The 22596-nt window shown below is 33.2% G+C and overlaps 5 protein-coding genes across 5 annotated transcripts; 2 read left to right on the top strand and 3 right to left on the bottom strand.

The window, feature by feature from the left end:
• LOC139775572 (cytochrome P450 9e2-like) lies at positions 1–4029 on the top strand. The gene has a single exon (XM_071711653.1). It carries the CDS (start codon positions 126–128, stop codon positions 1689–1691), a length of 1566 nt encoding a protein of 521 aa, XP_071567754.1. The 5' UTR covers positions 1–125; the 3' UTR covers positions 1692–4029.
• A 444-nt stretch (positions 4030–4473) lies between these two features.
• Positions 4474–7249, top strand: LOC139775631 (cytochrome P450 9e2-like). Its single transcript, XM_071711784.1, has one exon. It carries the CDS (start codon positions 4583–4585, stop codon positions 6116–6118), a length of 1536 nt encoding a protein of 511 aa, XP_071567885.1. The 5' UTR covers positions 4474–4582; the 3' UTR covers positions 6119–7249.
• Positions 7250–8421: 1172 nt separating this feature from the next.
• Positions 8422–14494, bottom strand: LOC139775628 (cytochrome P450 9e2-like). Its single transcript, XM_071711781.1, has one exon. The coding sequence runs from the start codon at positions 11509–11511 to the stop codon at positions 9955–9957; it is 1557 nt and encodes a 518-aa protein (XP_071567882.1). The 5' UTR covers positions 11512–14494; the 3' UTR covers positions 8422–9954.
• Positions 14495–14639: 145 nt separating this feature from the next.
• On the bottom strand, positions 14640–17902 carry LOC139775629 (cytochrome P450 9e2-like). Its single transcript, XM_071711782.1, has 2 exons — positions 16144–17902; positions 14640–15884 (listed from the first exon to the last, which is right to left on the bottom strand). The coding sequence occupies exon 1, from the start codon at positions 17697–17699 to the stop codon at positions 16146–16148; it is 1554 nt and encodes a 517-aa protein (XP_071567883.1). The 5' UTR covers positions 17700–17902; the 3' UTR covers positions 14640–15884; positions 16144–16145.
• Positions 17903–18043: 141 nt separating this feature from the next.
• LOC139775630 (cytochrome P450 9e2-like) lies at positions 18044–20395 on the bottom strand. The gene has a single exon (XM_071711783.1). It carries the CDS (start codon positions 20188–20190, stop codon positions 18649–18651), a length of 1542 nt encoding a protein of 513 aa, XP_071567884.1. The 5' UTR covers positions 20191–20395; the 3' UTR covers positions 18044–18648.
• Positions 20396–22596: the final 2201 nt, after the last annotated feature.

Consider the following 22596-nt stretch of genomic DNA (forward strand, 5'->3'; position numbering starts at 1 on the left):
CAACCGAAACAGTCATTGCATGCGCTTGCGATCTAGCAACATCGGAGCAGACAGTAGAACGATTAACGTGTTCCATTGAAACGTCTCGCCGCGCCGCGCGCCGCGCCCGCGCCGCCGCCGTCACGATGGACACTTGGATACTATTGTCTCTCTTAGCTGGCGTCATCGCTGTTTATTATTATTTCTTTAAAAACTTAAACTTTTTCGAGAAACATGGAATTATACATATACCACCATTGCCTGTTGTGGGTAATATGGCACCACCTTTTCTTCACCAGTTGTCGTTGGCCGAACTTGTTCAAAAAATCTACCATCTAAATCAAGACGCCAAATATGTTGGTTTTTTTGACGGTATGACTCCAGTTGTGATGATTCGTGATCCGGAGCTTATCAAAGCCATCGGCGTTAAGAACTTTGAGATGTTTCCCGATCATCGCGGTTTCATCGACGAAGTTAGCGATCCTTTGTTTGGCAAGAATCTATTTTCTCTTCGCGGCGAAAGGTGGCGAGATGTGAGGACTCTACTAAGCCCCGCTTTTACTTCCAGTAAAATGAAAGCCATGTTTAAATTGATGTCCGAGTGCGCCGCCAATTGTACTGACTTTCTTTCCAAGTTACCTACGGACGAAAATGTTATGGAAATGAAGAACTATTTTACCAGATACACGAATGACGTAATCGCAACTTGCGCTTTTGGTATCAGCGTCGATTCTATGAAGAATCCTAACAACGAGTTCTACGTTTACGGAAAGGAAGCTACGACTTTCAATATTCCGCGCAACATAAAATTCTACTTTATTAGAAGTATGCCAGGTGTCGCCAAAATGTTGGGTATTAAACTTATTAGCGATCACGTAAGTCAATTTTTCAAAGATCTCGTAAGGAACACAATACATACCAGAGATACGAAAAATATCGTACGACCAGACATGCTGCAACTGATGATGGAGACTAGAGGAAAAAGGGGACCCGGAAAGGAATTGACGATCGAGGATATGACCGCGCAGGCATTCGTCTTCTTCTTTGGCGGTTTCGACTCTGTCTCCACCTTGATGTGCTTCGCTGCTCATGAAATCGCCGTGAATCCAGATGTTCAAGCAAAACTGCGAAATGAGGTAGACGAGGTTCTAAAGACAACCAGCGGGGAATTAACCTATGACATGCTGAATGGAATGCAGTATCTAGACGCCGTGATCAATGAGGCTCTTAGATTGTGGCCTGTGGCTACTTTTCTGGATAGGATATGTGTGGAAGATTTCGAGTTACCTCCAGCGCTGCCCGGAAACAAGCCCTTTCTTTTAAAGAAAGGGATGAACGTTTGGTTTCCTGTTTACGGTCTGCATCGAGATCCAAAGTATTTCGAGAAACCGGACGAATTTTATCCCGAACGCTTCCTGAGCGTTGAAAATAAGAAAGATATAAATTCAGCCGCGTATATTCCATTTGGAATTGGTCCAAGAATGTGTATAGGTAATAGGTTTGCGTTATTGGAGACTAAGGTCATGCTATTCCATTTGTTAGCTCGTTGCGAATTGAAAATGTGTACGAAAACTACGCATCCGTTGCGATTGAGCAAGACAACTTTTAGCATGCTAGCAGATGGAGGATTCTGGCTGAAGATCGAAGCGAGAGACAATCCTAGTGTATCCTCTAACGTTGTTAATGGTAGCGCGACTGATGGACATATTTAAATTTACAAGATTACGATTATTACGAATAAAATTTGCATTCATAAATCTGGCGCAATATCATTTAACTGAGAGAAACAACATTTGGACTGATTTGGATACGCACGCGTAAATAGTTTTATTTTAAATGAGGTTTTCGTTATAATATTCAAATTATTTGCAAAGCAATAATTTTTCCATTTGCCCATAATTTTATCTCTTCTTTCATTAACGTTTCATGGAAATTGAATATGACAGTAATTCTTAATCTGTTTATTTATCATTTATATTGTTTAGTATCTATTGTTTAGTATATATTGTTTAGTATATGTGGATGAATAATTTCATTATACTATTATTATAAATTTCTATATTAGAACAAAATTTAAATTTAAATTATCTTAAATATAATTAAAAAGAATGAGCTATTGCGATAGAAATTCCATAGAAAGCGAAAGATTTTTTATGTAATAAATTATTAGAATGTGAAAGAATATTACTGCAAAGTTACATAATATAGAAAATAATGTAGAAAAAAATTGCATAGAAATAGTGCTGAATATATGTGTATATATACTATAAATATAATAATCCAAGAAATAAAGCATGTTATATTCTTTAGTCAAACAAAAAATTATTAGTATTAACAATAATTATACTTTTATCAATATGTTAAGCGAGATATGTTTAAACATTGTAAAATATACGTGTATAATAGTATAATAGTATAAAGAATATTACACGGATTGTTACATATAGCAGTATATCTTTAGTTTTTTATATATATTAGAAGATACATAAGAACGATTTATCAAGATGATCATTAAAGCGAAAAAATAATATAAAGGATTATTAATTAAAATTTCAAAATACTACCAAAATATACGAAGCAAAACATTTTTTTATTTTTCCCTTACCTGTTGTTCGTCATAAATCCAAAATCATTAAATAAAATTATCGTAAAAAATACGTTCTTAATATTCTTGCAAATTTTTAAGTTGTTTTATAAAATAACAAAAATTTGTTACATGTTTAATTATATCTCGAAATAATTACATTTATTTAAAAAAATGTTTGGCGTAGTTGCTCAATATATACAATCATATTATATTCAATCATACATAAGTTGCAATATCCTTTTTCTTCATAAATTTCGAAATATGCAAAAATTGTAAAATTGCATATTTGTCCTTAAAAGCATTTCGACATTATAACCTTGCTGTAACCTTGTTTTCGACTTAAATCATTGAGAGCAATGCTTATCAAGCGGTCGAGTTAATTGAATGATTGTCAGAATGATATATTCTCATCTGTATAATGTGATGGAAGTCAAGGTCAAGATGAGAATAGAAAAGTGGACATCATAAAACATAAATTCAAGATTATGATGAAAGTATGTCAGTAAATCAGCAAAGAGTAATCTGATGATAATGGATATGTTTGCTACTAGCATATACTATAATATAGAATATCATTAACAACATCAACCAATTTTATAGTTTGATTTTCTAATAATTTTGAAATTCTAATAGTGTATCATAATAACTTATATAATCTGACGCTGAATAATATATTCTAGTAAATTTACAATTTTTAAGATTTATATAAAATAACAAAAAATTGTATTTATATTTTTTGCTAATAGATGTTGCTAATAATTTTAGCAATAATACATCAATTTCAGTCATCTTTTAATTCGAATTTCGAGTACCACATTATATGATAGCTTTAACAATCCTTAGTACTCTCTATAAGTTTTTATTTCTTTTATAATATACAAGCAGTATAACGATGAGGAAGTTAAAAATGAAAATTGATAATAATTGATAATTTGTACATTTTACTTTTATAAATCTTCTAAACATCTCTTTACTAAAAAAAAAATTGATTTTTACATGCACCAAAAAATCTATCCTTAAGACAAGGCGATGATTGTCGTAACATAACAATTTTTTTTATAAAAAGAGTTACTATGTAATTTTGTCATATACTGATAAAGAATACTGATGTAGTTGACGAATAAATATTTCTATTGACAATGAATAATAATGAGAATAATAATTTTTTTAGATATCAAACCAAAACCTATATGATGTAGTTTTATCAAATCTATAAATGACATGCTGCACAAACTTGTTACGTAAATGAGATCCTTACCGATGATATTTATTTCGTACCAAGAAGCAGCGATAAAAAATAGATATAACAAACAAACAAACATAACGATAAGAAATATAAGATAAAGTAAAATAATGACGTGTCTCATGTCTATATATAGCGCTATTTTATAAGATTTCGTTCTTTTATAAACTGTACAACTTTTTATTATTCTCCAGATTCAAATAAAATAACTTCCAGTGACTTTGGTGCGTTTTCTTTTGATAAAATTAAATATATGTACAACGTAATAATTCATAAAATAACCCAAAGCGACACATATTTTTATACATTATTTATTTTTTATTTTATTCGATTTTATATGCAAATTGCCAATTGAACACAATTATGTAAGCTCCTTTATTTTTCCTCTACGGATTATATAAGCAGTTTAATTTCACATATCTGTGTATGTGTACATATATGCAAACGTCTTACATACGTAACAAATAGCTGCGTATTTAGATGTTATTACATTAACATTGTATGTCATATAATTATAAATTATATAATTAAAAAAATTACTTAAGATTTATCAATTTATACCGTGTAAAGTGTAAAGTATCAATGATTGATCAGGCTTACATAATGTCAGCCTGAAAACTTTTGCATCAGAAAGATTGCTGGTATATTATGAGCTAGGAAACTGCTGTACGAGCAGTTGTCTGCAACGACTCGTGTCGGCAGTATCGCTGTGTCACATTATACAAAGCGTTTGCGAAGAAATCGTTGCAAGAAATTTTCAAATAACATTTGCCATGGAATATTGGTCGATATTGTTATCGATAGTGATCGGTGCGGTCAGCATTTATTATCTTTTTAAAAATTTCAATTTATTTAAAAGACATGGTGTTATACACGTGCCGCCTGTTCCAAATTTCGGAATCATGACATCGATTATATGTCGCCGAACATCATTCGCCGATTTCATCTTAAAGGTGTACAATTTTAATCCAAACGCAAAGTATTTTGGATTCTATGCCACGACAAATCCAATCTTCGTGCTTCGCGATCCGGAACTCATTAAGACTATTCTTGTTAAGAATTTCGAAGCATTTCCAGATCGTCGTGGTTTCTCCGATTTGAATGATCCTTTACTTGGTAAAAGTTTGTTTTCTCTTCACGGAGAAAAATGGCGGAACGTGAGAACTCTGTTGAGTCCCTCTTTTACGTCTAGCAAGATGAAAATAATGTTCACGTTGATGTCGGAATGTGCTGTAGATTTTGCTAAATTTCTATCGACATTGCCATCAGACGAAAGCGATATAAACACGAAAGATGCCTTTTCTAAATATACGAATGATGTCATCGCCACATGTGCTTTCGGAATCAAGATCGACTCTATGAAAGATCCGACGAACAAGTTCTATGTTTACGGCAAGGAAGCAACTAGCTTTTTAGGGAGCCGCGCCATAAAGTTTTTTTTTATGAGAACTTTTCCGAGTCTCGGACGATTTCTCAATGTAAAGCTTATAAACGATTACGTGTCGAACTTTTTCAAGAACATTGTAAAGACTACAATCGCTACTCGTGATGCAGAGCACATTACACGCCCGGATATGTTACAATTGATGATGGATATTAGAGGCAAAGAAGGTCGTAGAGAACTAGACATCGACGACATGACTGCGCAAGCGTTCATCTTTTTCTTCGCTGGCTTCGATACCAGCTCAACCGCAATGTCCTTCGCAGCTCACGAGATCGCAGCTAACCGAGAAATTCAGGCCAAATTACAGCGAGAGATCGACAACGTTTTGGAGGAGTCGAAAGGAGAAGTGTCTTACGAAGCCATTAACCGACTCGAATATTTAGATGCGGTGATAAACGAAGCTCTCAGATTATATCCACCAGTCGGCTTCTTAGAAAGAGTATGCGACAAAACTTATGAATTACCACCCGCATTGCCGAACGAGAAATCTTTCATCGTGAAGAAGGGTATGGTTTTTTGGATTCCGGTTTTCGCAATCCATCGTGATGAAAAGTACTACGATAATCCGGAGAAATTTTCTCCAGAGAGATTTTTAGACAACAAGATGTACCATAATTCTTCGTGTTACATGCCATTTGGGTTAGGACCAAGAATGTGCATAGCTAACAGATTTGCCATGCTGGAAGTCAAAGTCTTGCTGTTTCATTTGTTAGCGCGATGCGAACTGAAACCTTCCGCGAAAACTCCATCCCCAATAAAATTCGAGAAAAGTCTGGCAATGATGCCGGAGAATGGCTTCTGGTTAAATATTCAGCGTAGAAAACATATGCATCCTGCGCTGGAGTCTACAGTAGTGAATGGCTAAGTCTTATCGTTAGAAAACATTTCAAATAATAATAACGAAAAAGTATCTTGTAATAAAAATTGATTTGTAATAGAAATTACTATAAATACGTATATATTACATAGTATTTGTGTTATATGCAGTAATAATGAATTCAAAATTATATGTATTGAAATTATTTGTTGTAAATATTAATAATTAGTAGATATTATTGAAATATAATTCAACGAAAGCGTAATCGGGACAGATTGTAGCAATTCCTATTTATATAGAATCGAATCTATAATCTTGTTCTGTATGAACATTTCTTATATATAATTCGTATATAATTCGTTGATTCGTGGAAACAAAAAAAACAATAAGAATAAATGTATGTAGGCTATAGAGATAATTATTATTAAATAATAGTATTAAATTTAAATTGTTATTTAATAATATTAAATAACAATTTATATAAAATATACATATTGCGCAATTCTGGATAATTAGTTTCTCAAATTATAAATTCTTACAAAAATTATACAAAATGAATATCTAATTGTATGTCTATCTAATATTTGCTTTTAATTTTGCAAAGTTATTAATTATTATTATAATTAATTTATTTTTTGTAACTTTAACGCAAAATCATACATTTTATATGATTATATGAACTCCAATATTACTTCATAGCAGAATATTTTTTATTTAACAAAATAACTTTATTTTATTATATTATGTGCACATGTATTCAATACATGTTTTATTTAAATAGGCAAAATAATAGGTTGCTATTATTTTATTTTTAGTGAAAGCGAAGTTGTAAAAGGAATGTGAGGGATACTTGAATATTGCGTGTTAAATACTTAGAAAGAAAATTATGGATCTAGTATTCTCTTTGATATTTATATAGGAACAAATAAAATATTATGTATTAAAAAATAAGATATAAAATAAAATTAAAACTTAAGAGATAAATTTCTGTACTAATTCAATGATCGATTCAATCGTACAACTTCTTATAGTTTTAATATTTAGTACAGTGCAAATTTTGTAATTACATGTAAATAGCATAGTGCGAGAAACTCCGAAAAGAATTGTAAGAGTGTTTTTGCCACTTACCTTGTTCAATTTCTTCGTAGCGAGACAATACATCGTTTCGAGCCACCCTTATGATCTCCACTTCATCAATTCTTGGCCCTTCTCCAACATGCAGTCCCTTTCCAACGGCAGTAAGTGAATTAGATTAGAAGGGGTACTTTTATCGAGCCAGAGAACGTTTCTTCAAACACACATTTCGAAAAGCTGATAATAGTTATTTTTACCAATGTAATCACGCTGCAAACTATCTTATGTATATATGTTACATTAAATTTAATGTAACTTATAAAGTATTTTTCTGTCAAAAAGACATTTAAGATCGTTCACTAGATTTATATTTTTTGTAATGAAATCATTATTAATATTAATAGTTTTCTTTCAATTACGTATCTTTTAACGTGTTTAGATTATATATCGTTGTAAAAAATATTGTTCTCTTTACTATTTCTGACTAGTTTAACAGATATAAATATAGAAATTTCTTATTTTTCTTGCCTGTTAGCCTGCTCGTTAGAATGCATTAGATAGAATTCGACTAATGATAATTAAGTGGTTCAGTCGGCCACTAATTATCTAAATTACAAGGATTTCCCGTAGCAGCGAAAGATAACTGCGTCTAATGATCAAGTGGATCAAATGCAACAAAGTGTCCAGTTTGGGTTCAGTAGCGACTGCGCGGCACGACGCGGTGCGTCACGCAAGCATCTTATATGGTAGAAACCGGTTCGGTTTGTCCGTCGAAGACCACGAGTCGCGATTCCTTTGGCAGACTTGGCAGTGGGCGCCGCGCCGAGAAAGCGCACGCTCTTCCGACCGCTCATTAAAGCGGCATTCACAAGCTCGTATCGTGTCTCTGGAAACGCCCAATCACGTAGCCGAATACATTACACGACTGTTATATCCACCATGCAACTGCATGAGAGAGAACGTGCAACCAATGCAGATTCTCTTTGGTCAATGCGAGAGATCTGTCGCAGACTTGTGACACGCAGAACCCCGATAATCGGCATTTGTATCAGTACAGCAACAAATCTGAACTGCTTTATGGAAGAGATCTATATATTTACAAAAAAAATGTTTTTTAACTGTATTCTCTCAACACATTTCTTATTTCTCCCTTCTCATTCTCATTTCTCTTTTCCTTAAATATTTATAACATCCCTATTACTTTGTTTATGCATATGTAAATCGCAATTTCTAATATTAACTGATATATTTATATAATTGAAACAATATATAATATATACATATTAATATCAATATTTATTAAAATCATCATTTAACATAGTAAGAAGTTTTACATATCAAAATAAAACACGAAACTGCGAACAATATGCAGCTAAGAAGAACATTTTTTCTCAAATCAATGTTATACCTATATTAATCATACAAAAATTATTGTACAAAAAATATTCTTAAAAAGATTTATATTTAACCATACCTAATCTAACTTATAATTAGGACCAATTAAACTAAAAAATTTGTTTACATTGACATCTGCGGTAATTAAAGTAATTATTATGTTGAAATTTTTTCGACATTACATTCAGAAACCACTTTCAGTTTTCATAGCCTATTTTAGAAAACTTGAGTGGCATTAAATTATTACAAAGTCACAATTCATTTTATAACAGTATTTAAATTAACAAAATTTTCGTCTCATAGAAAGTAAATCTATCATTTATACACGTTCTTTAGCCCAAGCCGAAGGACGGATAAAAGTGTCGGAGTTAAAATTAACTTTTTCTCCGCTCACACTGTGAAATCGTTCAGAATCGAACTTTGTGATTCTTTAAAGTACTTAAAGTCATGTTAAAAGTTATTATGTTATAATGTAAATTGATACTAAAATATTTGCTCTTTTTTTTTAAGTAAAGTTTCGCTTCGAAAGATCGGTCCGGAATTTAAAAATCTTTACATATATTCTGTTCAATACCATTTATAAATTCTGAGATTTTTATTCATTACAGCATCCAAATATATTCCATCTCATTGATCGCTAAGAATGTTTTCTCCTCAAGTCCCTCAATGTTTCATCGATTTAGAAACTAATCTGAGATATCACGATTGACGACAATTTTGTGAAACTTATCAGTGTCAAGTTGCTATCGAAAAACCACCAAGGAAAAGAAGCAAATGCTTGTAGCATTATATTCTCGATAATGAATTATTTTTTGTTCTCTTTCTTATTTCTGTTTTTTATCGTCAGCTACAGTATACATTTTCAATGAAACGATATATTATATATAAAACTTAATAAATATTATCGGGTATATAAATATGCACATAGTTTTATGCATGCACTTTCCTATTGCAATAATATGTATGACACATGAAAACTTTTTCGCAAGAACAGATTATTCTTTTGTTCGATTTTTCGAACATATTTCCAAATATATGCATAATCCAATTAAATGGCAGACGTATTATTCAAAGATATACATACTTCGCAATATACATACAAATTAGCAAATTATTGAAATATGCATAATATTTTATAACACTAATTAACACAATATAATAACGTTAACTAATTTTCCTTACTCTAATGTTGGCTAACTAATTCTAGTATATGTATATTATAAATATTTATATATAAAATTTTTGTATAAATTTTTAACATATAACGATATATATTTTTTGTTCCTGATTATACTTATGCAATTATTTATTTTAAAAAATTTTCTTTTTAATCAACATTATGTTAACTAAAAAATCAGAAGCTAGTTTGATACATTTAATTATAAATTTTGAAGATTTGACAAATAAATTTCTTCTTACATCTGGCGTGTTCCAGTAATAACATTAGTTGTAATAGAATGATGCGTATTTTTCCTTGGCGTTACATTCAACCAGAAACCTCCTTCAGGTTTCATAAGAAAGCTATTCTTAGCGATCTTCATCGGTACCGATGTCTTTTCGCAGGGTTTCAATTCGCAACGTGCTAGCAAGTGAAAAAGCAGAACCTTCGTTTCCAGCAACGCGAATCTGTTACCTATGCACATTCTGGGACCAAGACCGAAAGGAAGGTAGGCTCCACAGTTGAGACTGTCTTTCTTCCGCTCACTAAGAAATCGCTCGGGATCAAACTTCTCCGGCTCTTGGAAATATTTAGGATCATTTTGAAGTCCATAAACCGGTACCCATATGCCGCACCCTTTTTTTATAGTGAAGGGTTTTATACCAGGCAATGCTGGTGGTAGCTCCAAGTCTTTTAAGCACATTCTGTCCACCATCGAACTAGCCGGATACATCCTCAAAGCCTCGTTGATTACAGCATCTAAATATTCCATGCCATTAACCGCTTCGTAAGGTGCTTGTCCATTCGTTTCTTCCAAGACTTGGTCAATCTCCTTTTGAAGTTTTTCTTGTATATCTTGATTGACTGCTATTTCGTGAGCGGCAAAACACATTAACGTTGAAGTACTTTCGAAGCCTCCAAAGAAGAAAAGGAACGCGTGTGCTACTATATCGTCGACAGTCAATTCTGTCTTGCCATCTTTACCTCTACTCTCCATCATCAATTGTAACATGTCTGGACGAACGATACAATTTTCATCTCTAGTTTTTATGGTGGTTTTTATGAGATCTCTGAAAAAATTCGCTATTTTTTCAGAAACAATTGTCAACCCAAGTATTCGTGCTAGCCAGGGGCAGGCTTTAAGTATGTAGAGCTTGAAAAGAAACGATTTGAAATTGGTTGCCTCCGTGCCGTACATATAGAAATCGTTTTTGGGATTTCTCATAGAATCTACACTAACGCCAAAAGCGCAAGTAGCGATTACATCGTTTGTATACCTCGTGAAAACGTCTTTCATTTCCATTGTTCTCTTCTTCGACGGCAATTCCGCCAAAAAATTGCTAAAGTCAACACCGCAATGTGACATCAGCTTAAACATACTTTTCATTTTACTGGACGTGAAAGCCGGGCTCAATATAGATCTTACCTCGCGCCATCTCTCTCCATGAAGGACGACGAGGTTTTTCCCAAAAAATGGATCTTGATGTTCATCGATCAAAGTAATATGATCCATGAATATGTCAAAATGTTTTAATATCACGGTTTTAATAAGTTCAGGATCGCGAAGCATTATGATTGGTTGTCTCATATCATGCATGCCGATGTATTTGGCGTCAGGATATAAATCGTACATCGATTTGACCAACTCAGCTATTGATTGGCGACCGAGGATCGATGGTCCCATATTTCCTATTATAGGAAAAGGCTTCACATGCGGTATTCCATGTTTCTTGAAGTAATTTAAGTCTTTGAAGAAAAAATAATAGAGGCCTAGGGTGCCTGCTATCACCGACAAAACGATTACATATATCATGTTGATGATCGTGTTTACACCATACAATTGAACTCACGAAGAGACGTAATGCACAGTTTACTAGACACGTCTATTATTCGAATATGTATGTGATACGTTATTAAAGTGCCCGACGTTACACGTCGGAGAACGACGGTCAATTGCTATACTCACATGAACTATATTCTCCTTTATATACGGTGTACATGATATCGTGTGGGGGGAATCTATTGCATATGACTGTGTGTCGGGATCTCGTATACAATGCATATTAATTGACTTTAATAGACTCGAATTGACATATCGTACATTAGTGAGGATAGCCTCGATAAAATATTATATTACAAAATTTAATCAAACGCATAAGTGCATCTGGATTTACCGTTCCTGTTTCGATAATTGTGTCGGTATAGTAATAGGAGGTTTCTCTTTGAAGAGATAATATTATGGAGTTATATTTTTCTTTTCTCTCTAGAAATTTAACGGCCTATATCTTAATCCCAGGTAGTACATACGCGTTTCAGAAATGTTTTATAAGCCCTTTTCCCAAACGTTTTATAACCGATTTCTAGAAACGTTTCTCATGAGTAAAAATGTCCATTCGAAAAACGTTCGATGGAACGTTTCTTTTCCGATAAAATAACGTTTAAAAAACTATTATTACAGAAACGTTTTGTTTTAAAGACATGCGATAAGACAACGTGATAAAGACATTTTAGATAAAGACATTTAAAATTCCTACTTTTCACGTCTTTTGAATGTGTTTATGACGTCATTGAGACATGCGTGAGAATGTTCTAGAAGCTTTATGCATATACCATCTATTCTTTTTTCAAGAAATTCTTGAACTGGTGCACATTCGTCCAATAAGTATGCTAACGTAATGTATATTTTTATGTTATCTGGATTTGTCGGTTCCTCATAATAAATGATAAATAACGGTAAGCGATAAAGTAATTTCATCTACATAATATCTCAATATGCTCTACGTACATATATTTTCTATATTAAAAATATGGCGAATGATGAAAATATTTTTCGAAGAATTCAATAGCATATATAACAAACAAAAATATAGATAATTATAACAGCAATAACTGCGCAAAAAATTGATTGCATGAGAAAAAATCTATATTACAAGTCAGAAGTTGATCGATGATCGCGACACAAGATAATAAGCAACACTTGATCTTTAATCCTTTCCATATCGTCCTATTTCATCATCTTCGTAGTAAAAGATAATAACAACAACTCTCTTTATCATTCGAGGAATATTACATTATCTTTTGAAGTTATATTTTAGATCGCAAAAATATTGCGATTTTGACTGAAACAAAGAGACAGAGAACAAAGAAATCGGGATAAAAGAACATCAGAATAATAATTAGATAACGATATTTATAAAAATTAATACATTTAATTGCAATTATCATAACAAATTATGAAGCTAATATCAGAGCTACGTTACGTATTATACAATACATACCGTCCTCATTTTTGTTTTTTTTTCTTTTTTTTACTTTGTTAATTAATGATAATTATGCATATCTTAACGTAGGCCTCCCTTCAATTTTTCCACTAAAATTTAAGGGAGGTCTACGTTCAGCAGTGGACAAATCAGGCTGGATGATGATGATGATGCATATCTTATGTGCTTCTTGTGATAATCACATCATTTTAGCATTGCAGATAGGATATGAGGAGTGTTAATGATTCAGCGATTTTACTTCACTTAATCTTGTGAATCAGTATAAACATCTTGTTATCGGAAAGTTAAGAATAATAAGCCTTACGTGATCATTTTAATTTCCTAGTCAGTCTCAGTTTGTATTTTTTTCTTGAACATCCTGATTTATCGCGATTTCATAAGCGACAAAACACATTAACGTTGAGCTGCTATCGAAGCCTTGGAAGAAGAATATAAATGCCTGTGCTACCATATCGTTGCATAGTCAATTCCGTCTTGCCATCTCTGTTACTACTATCTATCATCAACTGTAACATGTCTGGTTAAACATTTTTTATTTTCTTCAATTCTAATTTTTATGGTGGTTTCTTGGAGGTCTCGAAAAAAATTTGATATTTTCTTATAAACAATTTTCTGTTTAATTATTCGTGCCAGCCAAGGCAAGCTTCTAAATATATAGATCTTGAAAAGGACAAGAGTGTTGAAAACAGTCGCTTTCTTGCCATACACATAGAATTCGTTCTCCGGATTTCTCATAGAATCAACATTGACACCAAAAGCGCAAGTAGCGATTACATCATTTGTATATCTCGTCTTTCATTTCCATTATCCTTTTTCTCTGCCGGATGGCAATTGCGCCAAGTAGTTGCTAAAATCGATGCTGCAATTCGACATTAGCTTAAACATACTTTTCATTTTACTGGACGTGAAAGCCGGACTCAATATTGATCGCATCTCTCGCCATCTGTTTCATTCAAAATGTTTTAATGTTATGGACATAATAAGCTCGAGATCGCAAATTATTATAAGTGGTTTGGTCATATCATACAAGCCGACATACGTGGCGTCAATGTGTAAATTGTACATTGAGTTGACAAGTTCAGCTACAGATTGACGACGAATGATCTTTGATCCTAGGTTTCCCACAATGGGAAGAGGCGTTACATACGGAATTCCTTCCTGATATTTCTTGAAGTAATTCAGATCCTTGAAAAGGAAATAATATAGGTCTAAAGTGCCTAGTATCACTGACAAGACAATTACGTATATCATGTTAATAACTTTTCTCTACACGATGCAATTAAACTCTCGAAGAAACGTGATGCGCAGCTTACTCGATGAATAATATTTATGCGGCGTGATTAAAAAACGCTCGTGTATGATCGACGTTAATCGTCAGTCGATGATGAACGACTGCTATTTCCACGTGTAATGTTCCTCTTACATTTAATGAATAGGCATTAATATAATCATGTGGAGGATAGTACGACTTTTTGTTAGAGTTTGACAATTTATTTACAATACCTTAACTCGATAGAGCATTCTCCTGATAAAATAATATACAAAGTAATTCTAGGAAATAGAATGAGTAGTCTTTTTTTTCTAATTTAAATAGAAAAATAATACTATACTAAATTTTATTTTAACTCAACAATCTTTTCTTTTTCTTTGCACATTGATATATGTTTAATATACAATTGTGCTTTATTTAAAACATTATTACATATTTTATACCAGAAAATATGTATAAATTATAATTTTTAATCGCTTTTTTATTTCGCGCAATATTTATGTAACAAGCAAAAACAATATTAACTAAGTTATGAAAATTAATAGCATTGAGATGAATACTCACATATACCTACACATTATTATGCATCTTTAAGCATGCACGCAAACTCTACGACCAATGATTAATTTTAATTGCTTATAACTCTGAACTCTACATAATTTTTATTTGACTTGAATTAACAATTATTAAACTTGAATTCACAACTATTATAATCTCGATATTTTTTGTATTAAATATTGTTTTTATCTCTAGAAAAATCTAATTTAATTTCTAGAGAATTAAAATATTATATATATTATAGGTATACCTATATATATTATTATATATTCTATTTTACAATTTACGTAACAATAAATTTATAGGCACATATTTCTGTTAATAATAATAATTACAAAAATGCAGAAATATTTTGAAAGTACATTGTAACTATTTCAAAAGATTTGTGAAAATTAATGAAAATATGATATCTATTGTCATTGAAAATATGATGTCTATTGCAAAATGATAAATTTTGATTAGTTTATTCTATCTTGAAATATCTGTTGATCCAAATAATATATAAAATTCGAAAATGTTTATTTTATATACATTATTTTATATACGTTTTTGTATAGATACATAGGTTAAGAAAAAACCAAAACAATATTCTGTAATAAAATAATGTTCTGTAATAATCTAATCCTAATCTTTATAACTTTTTTGTACTTATTACTTTTTTATATAATATTTTTGTATAACTTTTGTGTATAACTAGATTTTGTTTTTGACCATAGTTATGTAATCATTTGCTTAAATCATTTTTAGCTTCTTGTTTGTATAACACATCTTTATATGAATGTAAAAAATTATGAAAATATTTGTTACAAAAATCAAAGAAGTGCAATAGAAAAATACAAGTGGTTATTTAACTATAATTGCACGGTTATCTGTATTATGAAGAAAAATTGATAATAATAACGTGAGATAAGAAATAGTATTTAATCCGTTAATTTCTTTCACGCTCTCTTCTTTTATCAAGAATATTGTCATTTCTTGAGCTTGCAGCAACATAAGCACGCAACATCTTCTTGCCGAATCATTAAGAAAGAAATGTCCTGTTTCATGTTCCTTTTGGTTTCATTGTTTCCATTTTATCTGAAATTTAAATAACATTATATTACATAACAATATAACTACATTTTGGGCGATCTTTTATTTTTTGGAAATGCTATTTTATTTTATTATATCAAATTTTTTACGATTTGAAAACTATTTTCCTTTAAATCAATATCATTTTGAAATTATAATAATTTTTGTTATTTAAAAAAATAACAAGAATTATTTTTTATATTAAAATGTCTCTTTTACTTCCAAATTTTCAAGAAATTATAAAAAATTATTAAAATTTTCTTACATTTAGTGTGTTCCATTAACAAGATTAGCTGCAAGAGTGTGATGTGTATCTTTTCGTGGCAACACCTTCAGCCAGAAACCACCTTCAGCCTTCATATTGAAGCCGTCCTTAGCGATCTTGAGTGGTATTGGCGTCTTCTCGCAGGTTTTCAAATCGCAACGGGCCAATAGATGAAAAAGTAGAACCTTTGTCTCCAGCAATGCGAATCTATTACCTATACACATTCTTGGACCAAGACCGAAAGGTAGGTAGGCTCCGCAGTTGAGACTGTCCTTTTTCAGTTCACCACGAAACCGCTCGGGATCAAACTTCTCCGGCTCTTGGAAATATTTAGGATCATGTTGAAGTCCATAAACCGGTATCCATATGCCTTGTCCTTTCTTTACAGAAAATGGTTTTAATCCTGGTAATGCCGGCGGCAGCTCGAAATCTTTTATGCATAATCTGTCCATTGCTACAGCAACCGGATACATCCTGAGAGCTTCGTTGATCACAGCATCTAAATATTCCATGCCATTAACCGCTTCGTAAGGTGCTTGTCCATTCGTTTCTTCCAAGACTTGGTCGATCTCCTTTTGAAGTTTTTCTTGTATATCTTGATTTACTGCGATTTCGTGAGCGGCAAAGCACATTAACGCTGAAGTACTCTCGAAGCCACCAAAGAAAAAGATGAATGCCTGTGCTACCATATCATCGATAGACAATTCTGCCTTGCCTTCCTTACCTCTGTTTTCCATCATCAATTGCAACATATCAGGACGAACGATACCATTCTCATCCCTAGTTTTTATGGTGGTTTCTACGAGATTTCGGAAGAAATCTGCTATGATTGGACGAATCAATTTCAAGTTGATCAATCGTGCAAACCAAGGCAAGCTTCTAAATATGTATAGCTTTATTAAGGCAATACTGTCGAAAGAAGTTGCTTCTCTACCGTATACATAGAATTGATTCTCCGGATTTGTCATGGAATTAACACTAAGGCCAAAAGCGCAAGTAGCAATCACATCGTTAGTATACCTCGTAAAGGTGTCTTTCATTTGCACTACCCTCTGCTCTGGTGGCAATTGCGCCACGTAATTAGCGAAGTCGGCACCGCAATCCGACATTAGCTTAAACATGCTTTTCATTTTGCTCGATGTAAAGGCTGGACTCAATAAAGATCGTACTTGCCGCCATTTCTCTCCGCGAATAGAGAAAAGATTTCTGCCAAATAATGGATCTTGATTTTCATCTACGAAACTGCGATGATCAGGGAACTGCTCGAAGTGTTTTAATGCGATGGTCTTAATGAGTTCGGTATCGCGAATCATCACAAGTGGAACGGTCATGTCAAACATGCCAACGTACTTAGCTTCGGGATGTAGATTGTAAATTTCCTTTACAAGTTCGGCTACAGATTGACGACGAAAGATCGATGGTCCCATATTTCCCAGTAAAGGAATAGGTGTCTTATGCGGTATGCCATGTTTTTTAAAAAGATTCAAATCCTTGAAGAACAAATAATAAAGGCCTAAAGCACCTGCTATCACCGACAAAGCAATTATATATATCATATTGATATATATATATCACTACTATTTTTTCTCCACTAAATTAGTATACACCATATAGTTTTGTGAAAAGTGAAATCAATTATTGCACTTTGTTCATAATCAGTTCGTTTCTTGAATATTTTTATTTATCGTGTTGTTAATAACGAAGATGATACCAAGGCACAACGTTACGCGTCAAAAGCTGACGGTCGACTGCTGCTGCACTGACGCAATCTTTCAGATATATCATCCGACTTGTCATTGCTTGCGTAAGTGAAGTTAACAAGCATGTTGCGTCATATTAATCATAAGTATTTTCGTTGTTATCGATATGATACATTTTGATAATTAAAATGAACACTGGATTCGACAGGTTAACGTTTATTATTTAACATTTTCAAGTATCTATATTTATCATGTTAAGCAAGTATATTTGCCCATACCTTTTACTTGCTCTTGATATATAACGTGATTGATATCAATTAATGTCTATTATAATATAAAATTACAAAATTGCATTAGATTATCTATTTCTGACGAACGACTTTGACTATGTCAATTTCTAGCTAGTCAATAATTCCTGGCAATAAAATGGTTAAAAGAATCTGTTATCATCAAAACTGCTCGCGCATCGTTAAAACGATTCGTAGAATTGTCGCATTACATATCGCAAATTTCCACGTACTTCACTAATCTTTTTTATTATTATTATCATAATACACATATATATATATATATGTATAAACAATAATAATAAAAAGATTAGTATGTGCAATTTTACAAATTGTACGTTTTAACGATGTTCGCGCATGTTGTAATAATGTAACATATCGTCTATATTATAATATAACGTATAATATGTACGTGATTTTTTTCTATTCGTAAATTTTTATATATATGTTTTTGAATATTCCTACTGTTCAACTGCGTTGTTATACTTGAATTACTGTGGACTTTGGAACCGACACGACTAGTTTGCTTCGGTAATTGTAGGATGCCGGTTCTCTCTCGGTACAATACTCAACCAGAAACCGCCTTCAATCCGCATTGAGAATCCGCCTTTTTGTAACTTTGCAGATATCGAAGTCTTTTCACACGGCTTTAACTGGCAACGAGCCAGAAGATGAAATAACAAAGTCCTCGTCTCTAGTAACGCAAACCTATTGCCGATGCACATCCTCGGGCCTAATCCAAATGGATGATAAGCGTCAAAATTACACTGATCTCCTTCATCGAGGAATCTCTCAGGCTTGAACTTATCCGGTTCTGGAAAGTATTTAGGGTCATGTTGAAACGCGTAAAACGGGAAGAAGAGTAACATTCCTTCTTTCACAAGATACGGCTTTGCATTTGGCAGTGCAGGAGGCAATTCAAAATCCTTCACGCATAATCTGTCCGTCATTGGTTGTACCGGATACTTCCTAAGAGCCTCGTTGATAACGGCATTTAAATACTTCATTCCGTTGATCGCCTCATAAGATGGTTGGCCATTCGTATCTTTCAAAACCTTGTCGATCTCATTTTGCAGCTTCTCTTGGACGTCTGGATTGACGGCAATTTCATGTGCCGCGAAACTCATCAGCGTTGAGCTGGTCTCGAAACCAGCGAGAAAAAAAATAAACGCCTGCGATGTCATGTCCAAAATGGTCAGTTCTCTCCCGGGTTCTCTTTTACCTTTGCTATCCATTAGCAGCTGGATCATGTCCGGGCGAGTAATACCTTTCTCTTCTCTGATCCTTATAGTATCAGCTACCAGATTTACAAAGAATGCATTAGTACGATCATCTATTAACTTGAGATTTAACAGACGTATGAGCGACGGCACGTGCTGATACATCAAAATTTTTATAAGAGGAACGAAGCCGAAATCTGTCGTTTTTTTGCCAAAAACGTAAAATTCGTTCTCCGGATTTCTCATCGAATCCACGTTAATACCAAAGGCGCATGTGCCGATCACATCGCTAGCGTATCTCGTGAATATGTCTTTCATTTCCATAACGCGTTTGTCTGACGGTACGTTCATTACGTACTCGGAAAAATTCACAGCGCACTCGGATATTAATTGAAACATCGCTCTCATTTTGCTAGCTGTAAAAGCGGGACTCAGAAGCGCTCTAATGTCACGCCATTTGTCGCCGCGAAGGGCAAACAGATTGTTTCCAAACAGCGGATCTTGAGTTTCGCTGCCGAAAAAGAGGTGATCTTGAAACGCGTCAAAATTTTTGATAGCGACAGACTTGAGGAGTTCAAGATCACGGATCATTACGATCGATTTCGTGAAATCAAACATACCAATGTACTTAGCATCAGAATGCACTTCGTATATTTCTGTCATCATATCGGCGAAGCTTTTTGGACGTATGAGCATTTTCCAAATCTTTGTTAACAAGAAATTATCTTTTGCATGTGGAATTCCGTGTTGCCGAAATACGTTCGAATCTTTGCGGGACGAGTAATAGTAAATGGCAAGTATACCGGCTAATATTGATAAGGCTATCGTCCAGTACTCCATGATAGACGTTTAATCGGAATACCCGATTACTCCTTTCGTTCGAGATAAAGTTAAACACCAGTGTCGTGAAAGTTTGTGTCAATATCACTGTTTGCAGTTGTGTGAGGTACCCTCAGGTTATAATCCAATGCAATATGTTGAACGTGATTGTTTTATCAAGTCAAAGCGATCTGCTCGCTTGGAATCCTCGCACACGACTGCTCATACCGAGATAGAGTTGTTTGTTAAATGGCTCGTTGCAACTTCATGATGTCATTTAAGAGAATTATGTAGCGGGAGGGGGAGAGAGAGAGAGAGAGAATTCATATATTACATGCTCTTAAAATAGGTAAAATGTTGACAAAATATTTAAAAGTTAGTATTAATAAATTAATAAGTAAATGAAAAATCCCATAAAAATAATGCAGTTTATAAAATGTAATGCAAAATTTTGTATCATTAATCAGTAACGTACAGCTGATGATGTTTTCTATGATGCTACGATCTTAATGTTCTCACATTACAACGGAAAACTCTCGTACTTACAATTAGTAGCGAATTACATCATATGATAAATGAGTCACGCCGAATATTCGCTGTGCGAGTACACTATGTCACTATGTAGAAACCAAATTGAGCTTCATTGATACCAGCATACGATCGATCGAACATTACTAACTCCTCGTATATAATCCAGATGGCGTAAATTCTTCGATGTATGAGAAAGAGACGCATTATTTATTGGCGATAATTCGTTTGATCTTTAATATTGATGATACAAGTTCGAAAAGTCGTTCCGCTCATATCTGAAAATTAATCCGGCGGACGTTCCAAACATTGCGAAACAATATGTCTGTATAACCGGATTATATGAATTTACCCTCCTACAGTATATACAGGACCAACATGTAACCATACATAATCATGCCTTTGATGCGAACTGACTTACATTTGTAGCATACATACATATATATGTATATGCAAATTCACATACTAAATTGCGTTATTCGCAAGTTTGCTTTGACTTCCAATCACACTATCAACAATTGGACACAAAATATAAATACTTTACTGCCAATTTAAAGCCCGAAAAGTCAACATTAAAATAAAAGACATATAATCGCGCCATGAATATTTGTTGCATACTTTTTGCACGCGATATAATGAAACATAAGAAATAAGAAGTTTCCTTACAATTGAACTCACACTTCCACCTTAAATATATATAAGTACCATTTCCATATAAAAGAATCTATATCAAAAAGAATAAATTTTATTTCCTATATGAAGGGAAATATGAGAAGTAATTTCTCATCAATGAAAAATTTTATTTTTCATTTTATTAATTCTTTTAAATATCTTCCAAAATATCTCAAAAAGGTAAAAGTGTATACTTGTTTTGAAATCCGACTTACTTTCCTGGCGGGAAACAAGATTTTGACCAAAAGTTTGATCTATCTAGCACGAGTAAACGTAGAAGTAAGAAAGAGTAAGAGAAATGAAAAGGGGATGGGAGAATGCACAGGAAGGGATGGAAGGGATGGAAGGAGAAAGAACGGGAGAGGGCTGGCGGAACAAAATTCATTTGGCCAAATTAAACAGAGTTTAGCAATTTGCGCTTAATCCATTTGTCGGGGATCCGCCGTCCGTCAGTCCGTCCGTCTGTCTTTACTTCTACCCTCTCTCTTTCTCTCTCGCATTCTCCCCTATCTTTCTTGTGTCCCCTATCCTGCACCCTTCTTCTAGCCGTTCATTCTATATACCTTACCGGTACCTCGATCTCTTCGCCTTTTGAAGCTGCACGTAGATTTTATTTCAATTTCTCTTTAGAGAGAGAGAGAGAGAGACTTATCTATATATATATGTCATGGCCATTTTTCTCGCGATGATATCATTCTATTGAGTTGTAACACTAATATCAGATTATGTACGTATTATATTAATTAGTATGTCATACGAGACATCGCGCTAAAAAAGCAATGAGCTAAAACATGTTACGCTTTGTTCGTTTATGTATGCAAGACACGACGTTGTGTTTGTTTTTTATTTTCTTATGCAAATCATTTTTGCGCGTACATTGAGCGTATCTTATAAAGAGAAAGATCTCAAATTTATTCCATTGGGGTGAATCATAAATCATTTTCAATGCAGATAATAAATTTTTTTTCTTACTACTTTTCCTGCTACGCTGCTGGTCTAAAAAAAAGTGATAACAGAAAATTAGCGAAATTTAGTTGCGTAAAATATTCAGAAAAATAACAAGTGATGTACCAATTATACATGAGAAATATATTATGTTCAAATTTTAGCTTTACTGGATTCACACTGTTGTTGCATCTAGCTTCTCATTTGCGAATATTCTCTCTCTCTCTCTCTCTCTCCCTCCCTCTCTCTCTCTCTTTTTTTCTCTCTCTCTCTTTTCTCAAC

The sequence above is a fragment of the Temnothorax nylanderi genome, unplaced genomic scaffold (genome assembly GCF_030848795.1).
Source record: "Temnothorax nylanderi isolate EJ_2023f unplaced genomic scaffold, tnyl_v1.0 TNYL_tig0101_pilon, whole genome shotgun sequence".
Taxonomy (NCBI): Eukaryota; Metazoa; Arthropoda; class Insecta; order Hymenoptera; family Formicidae; genus Temnothorax; species Temnothorax nylanderi.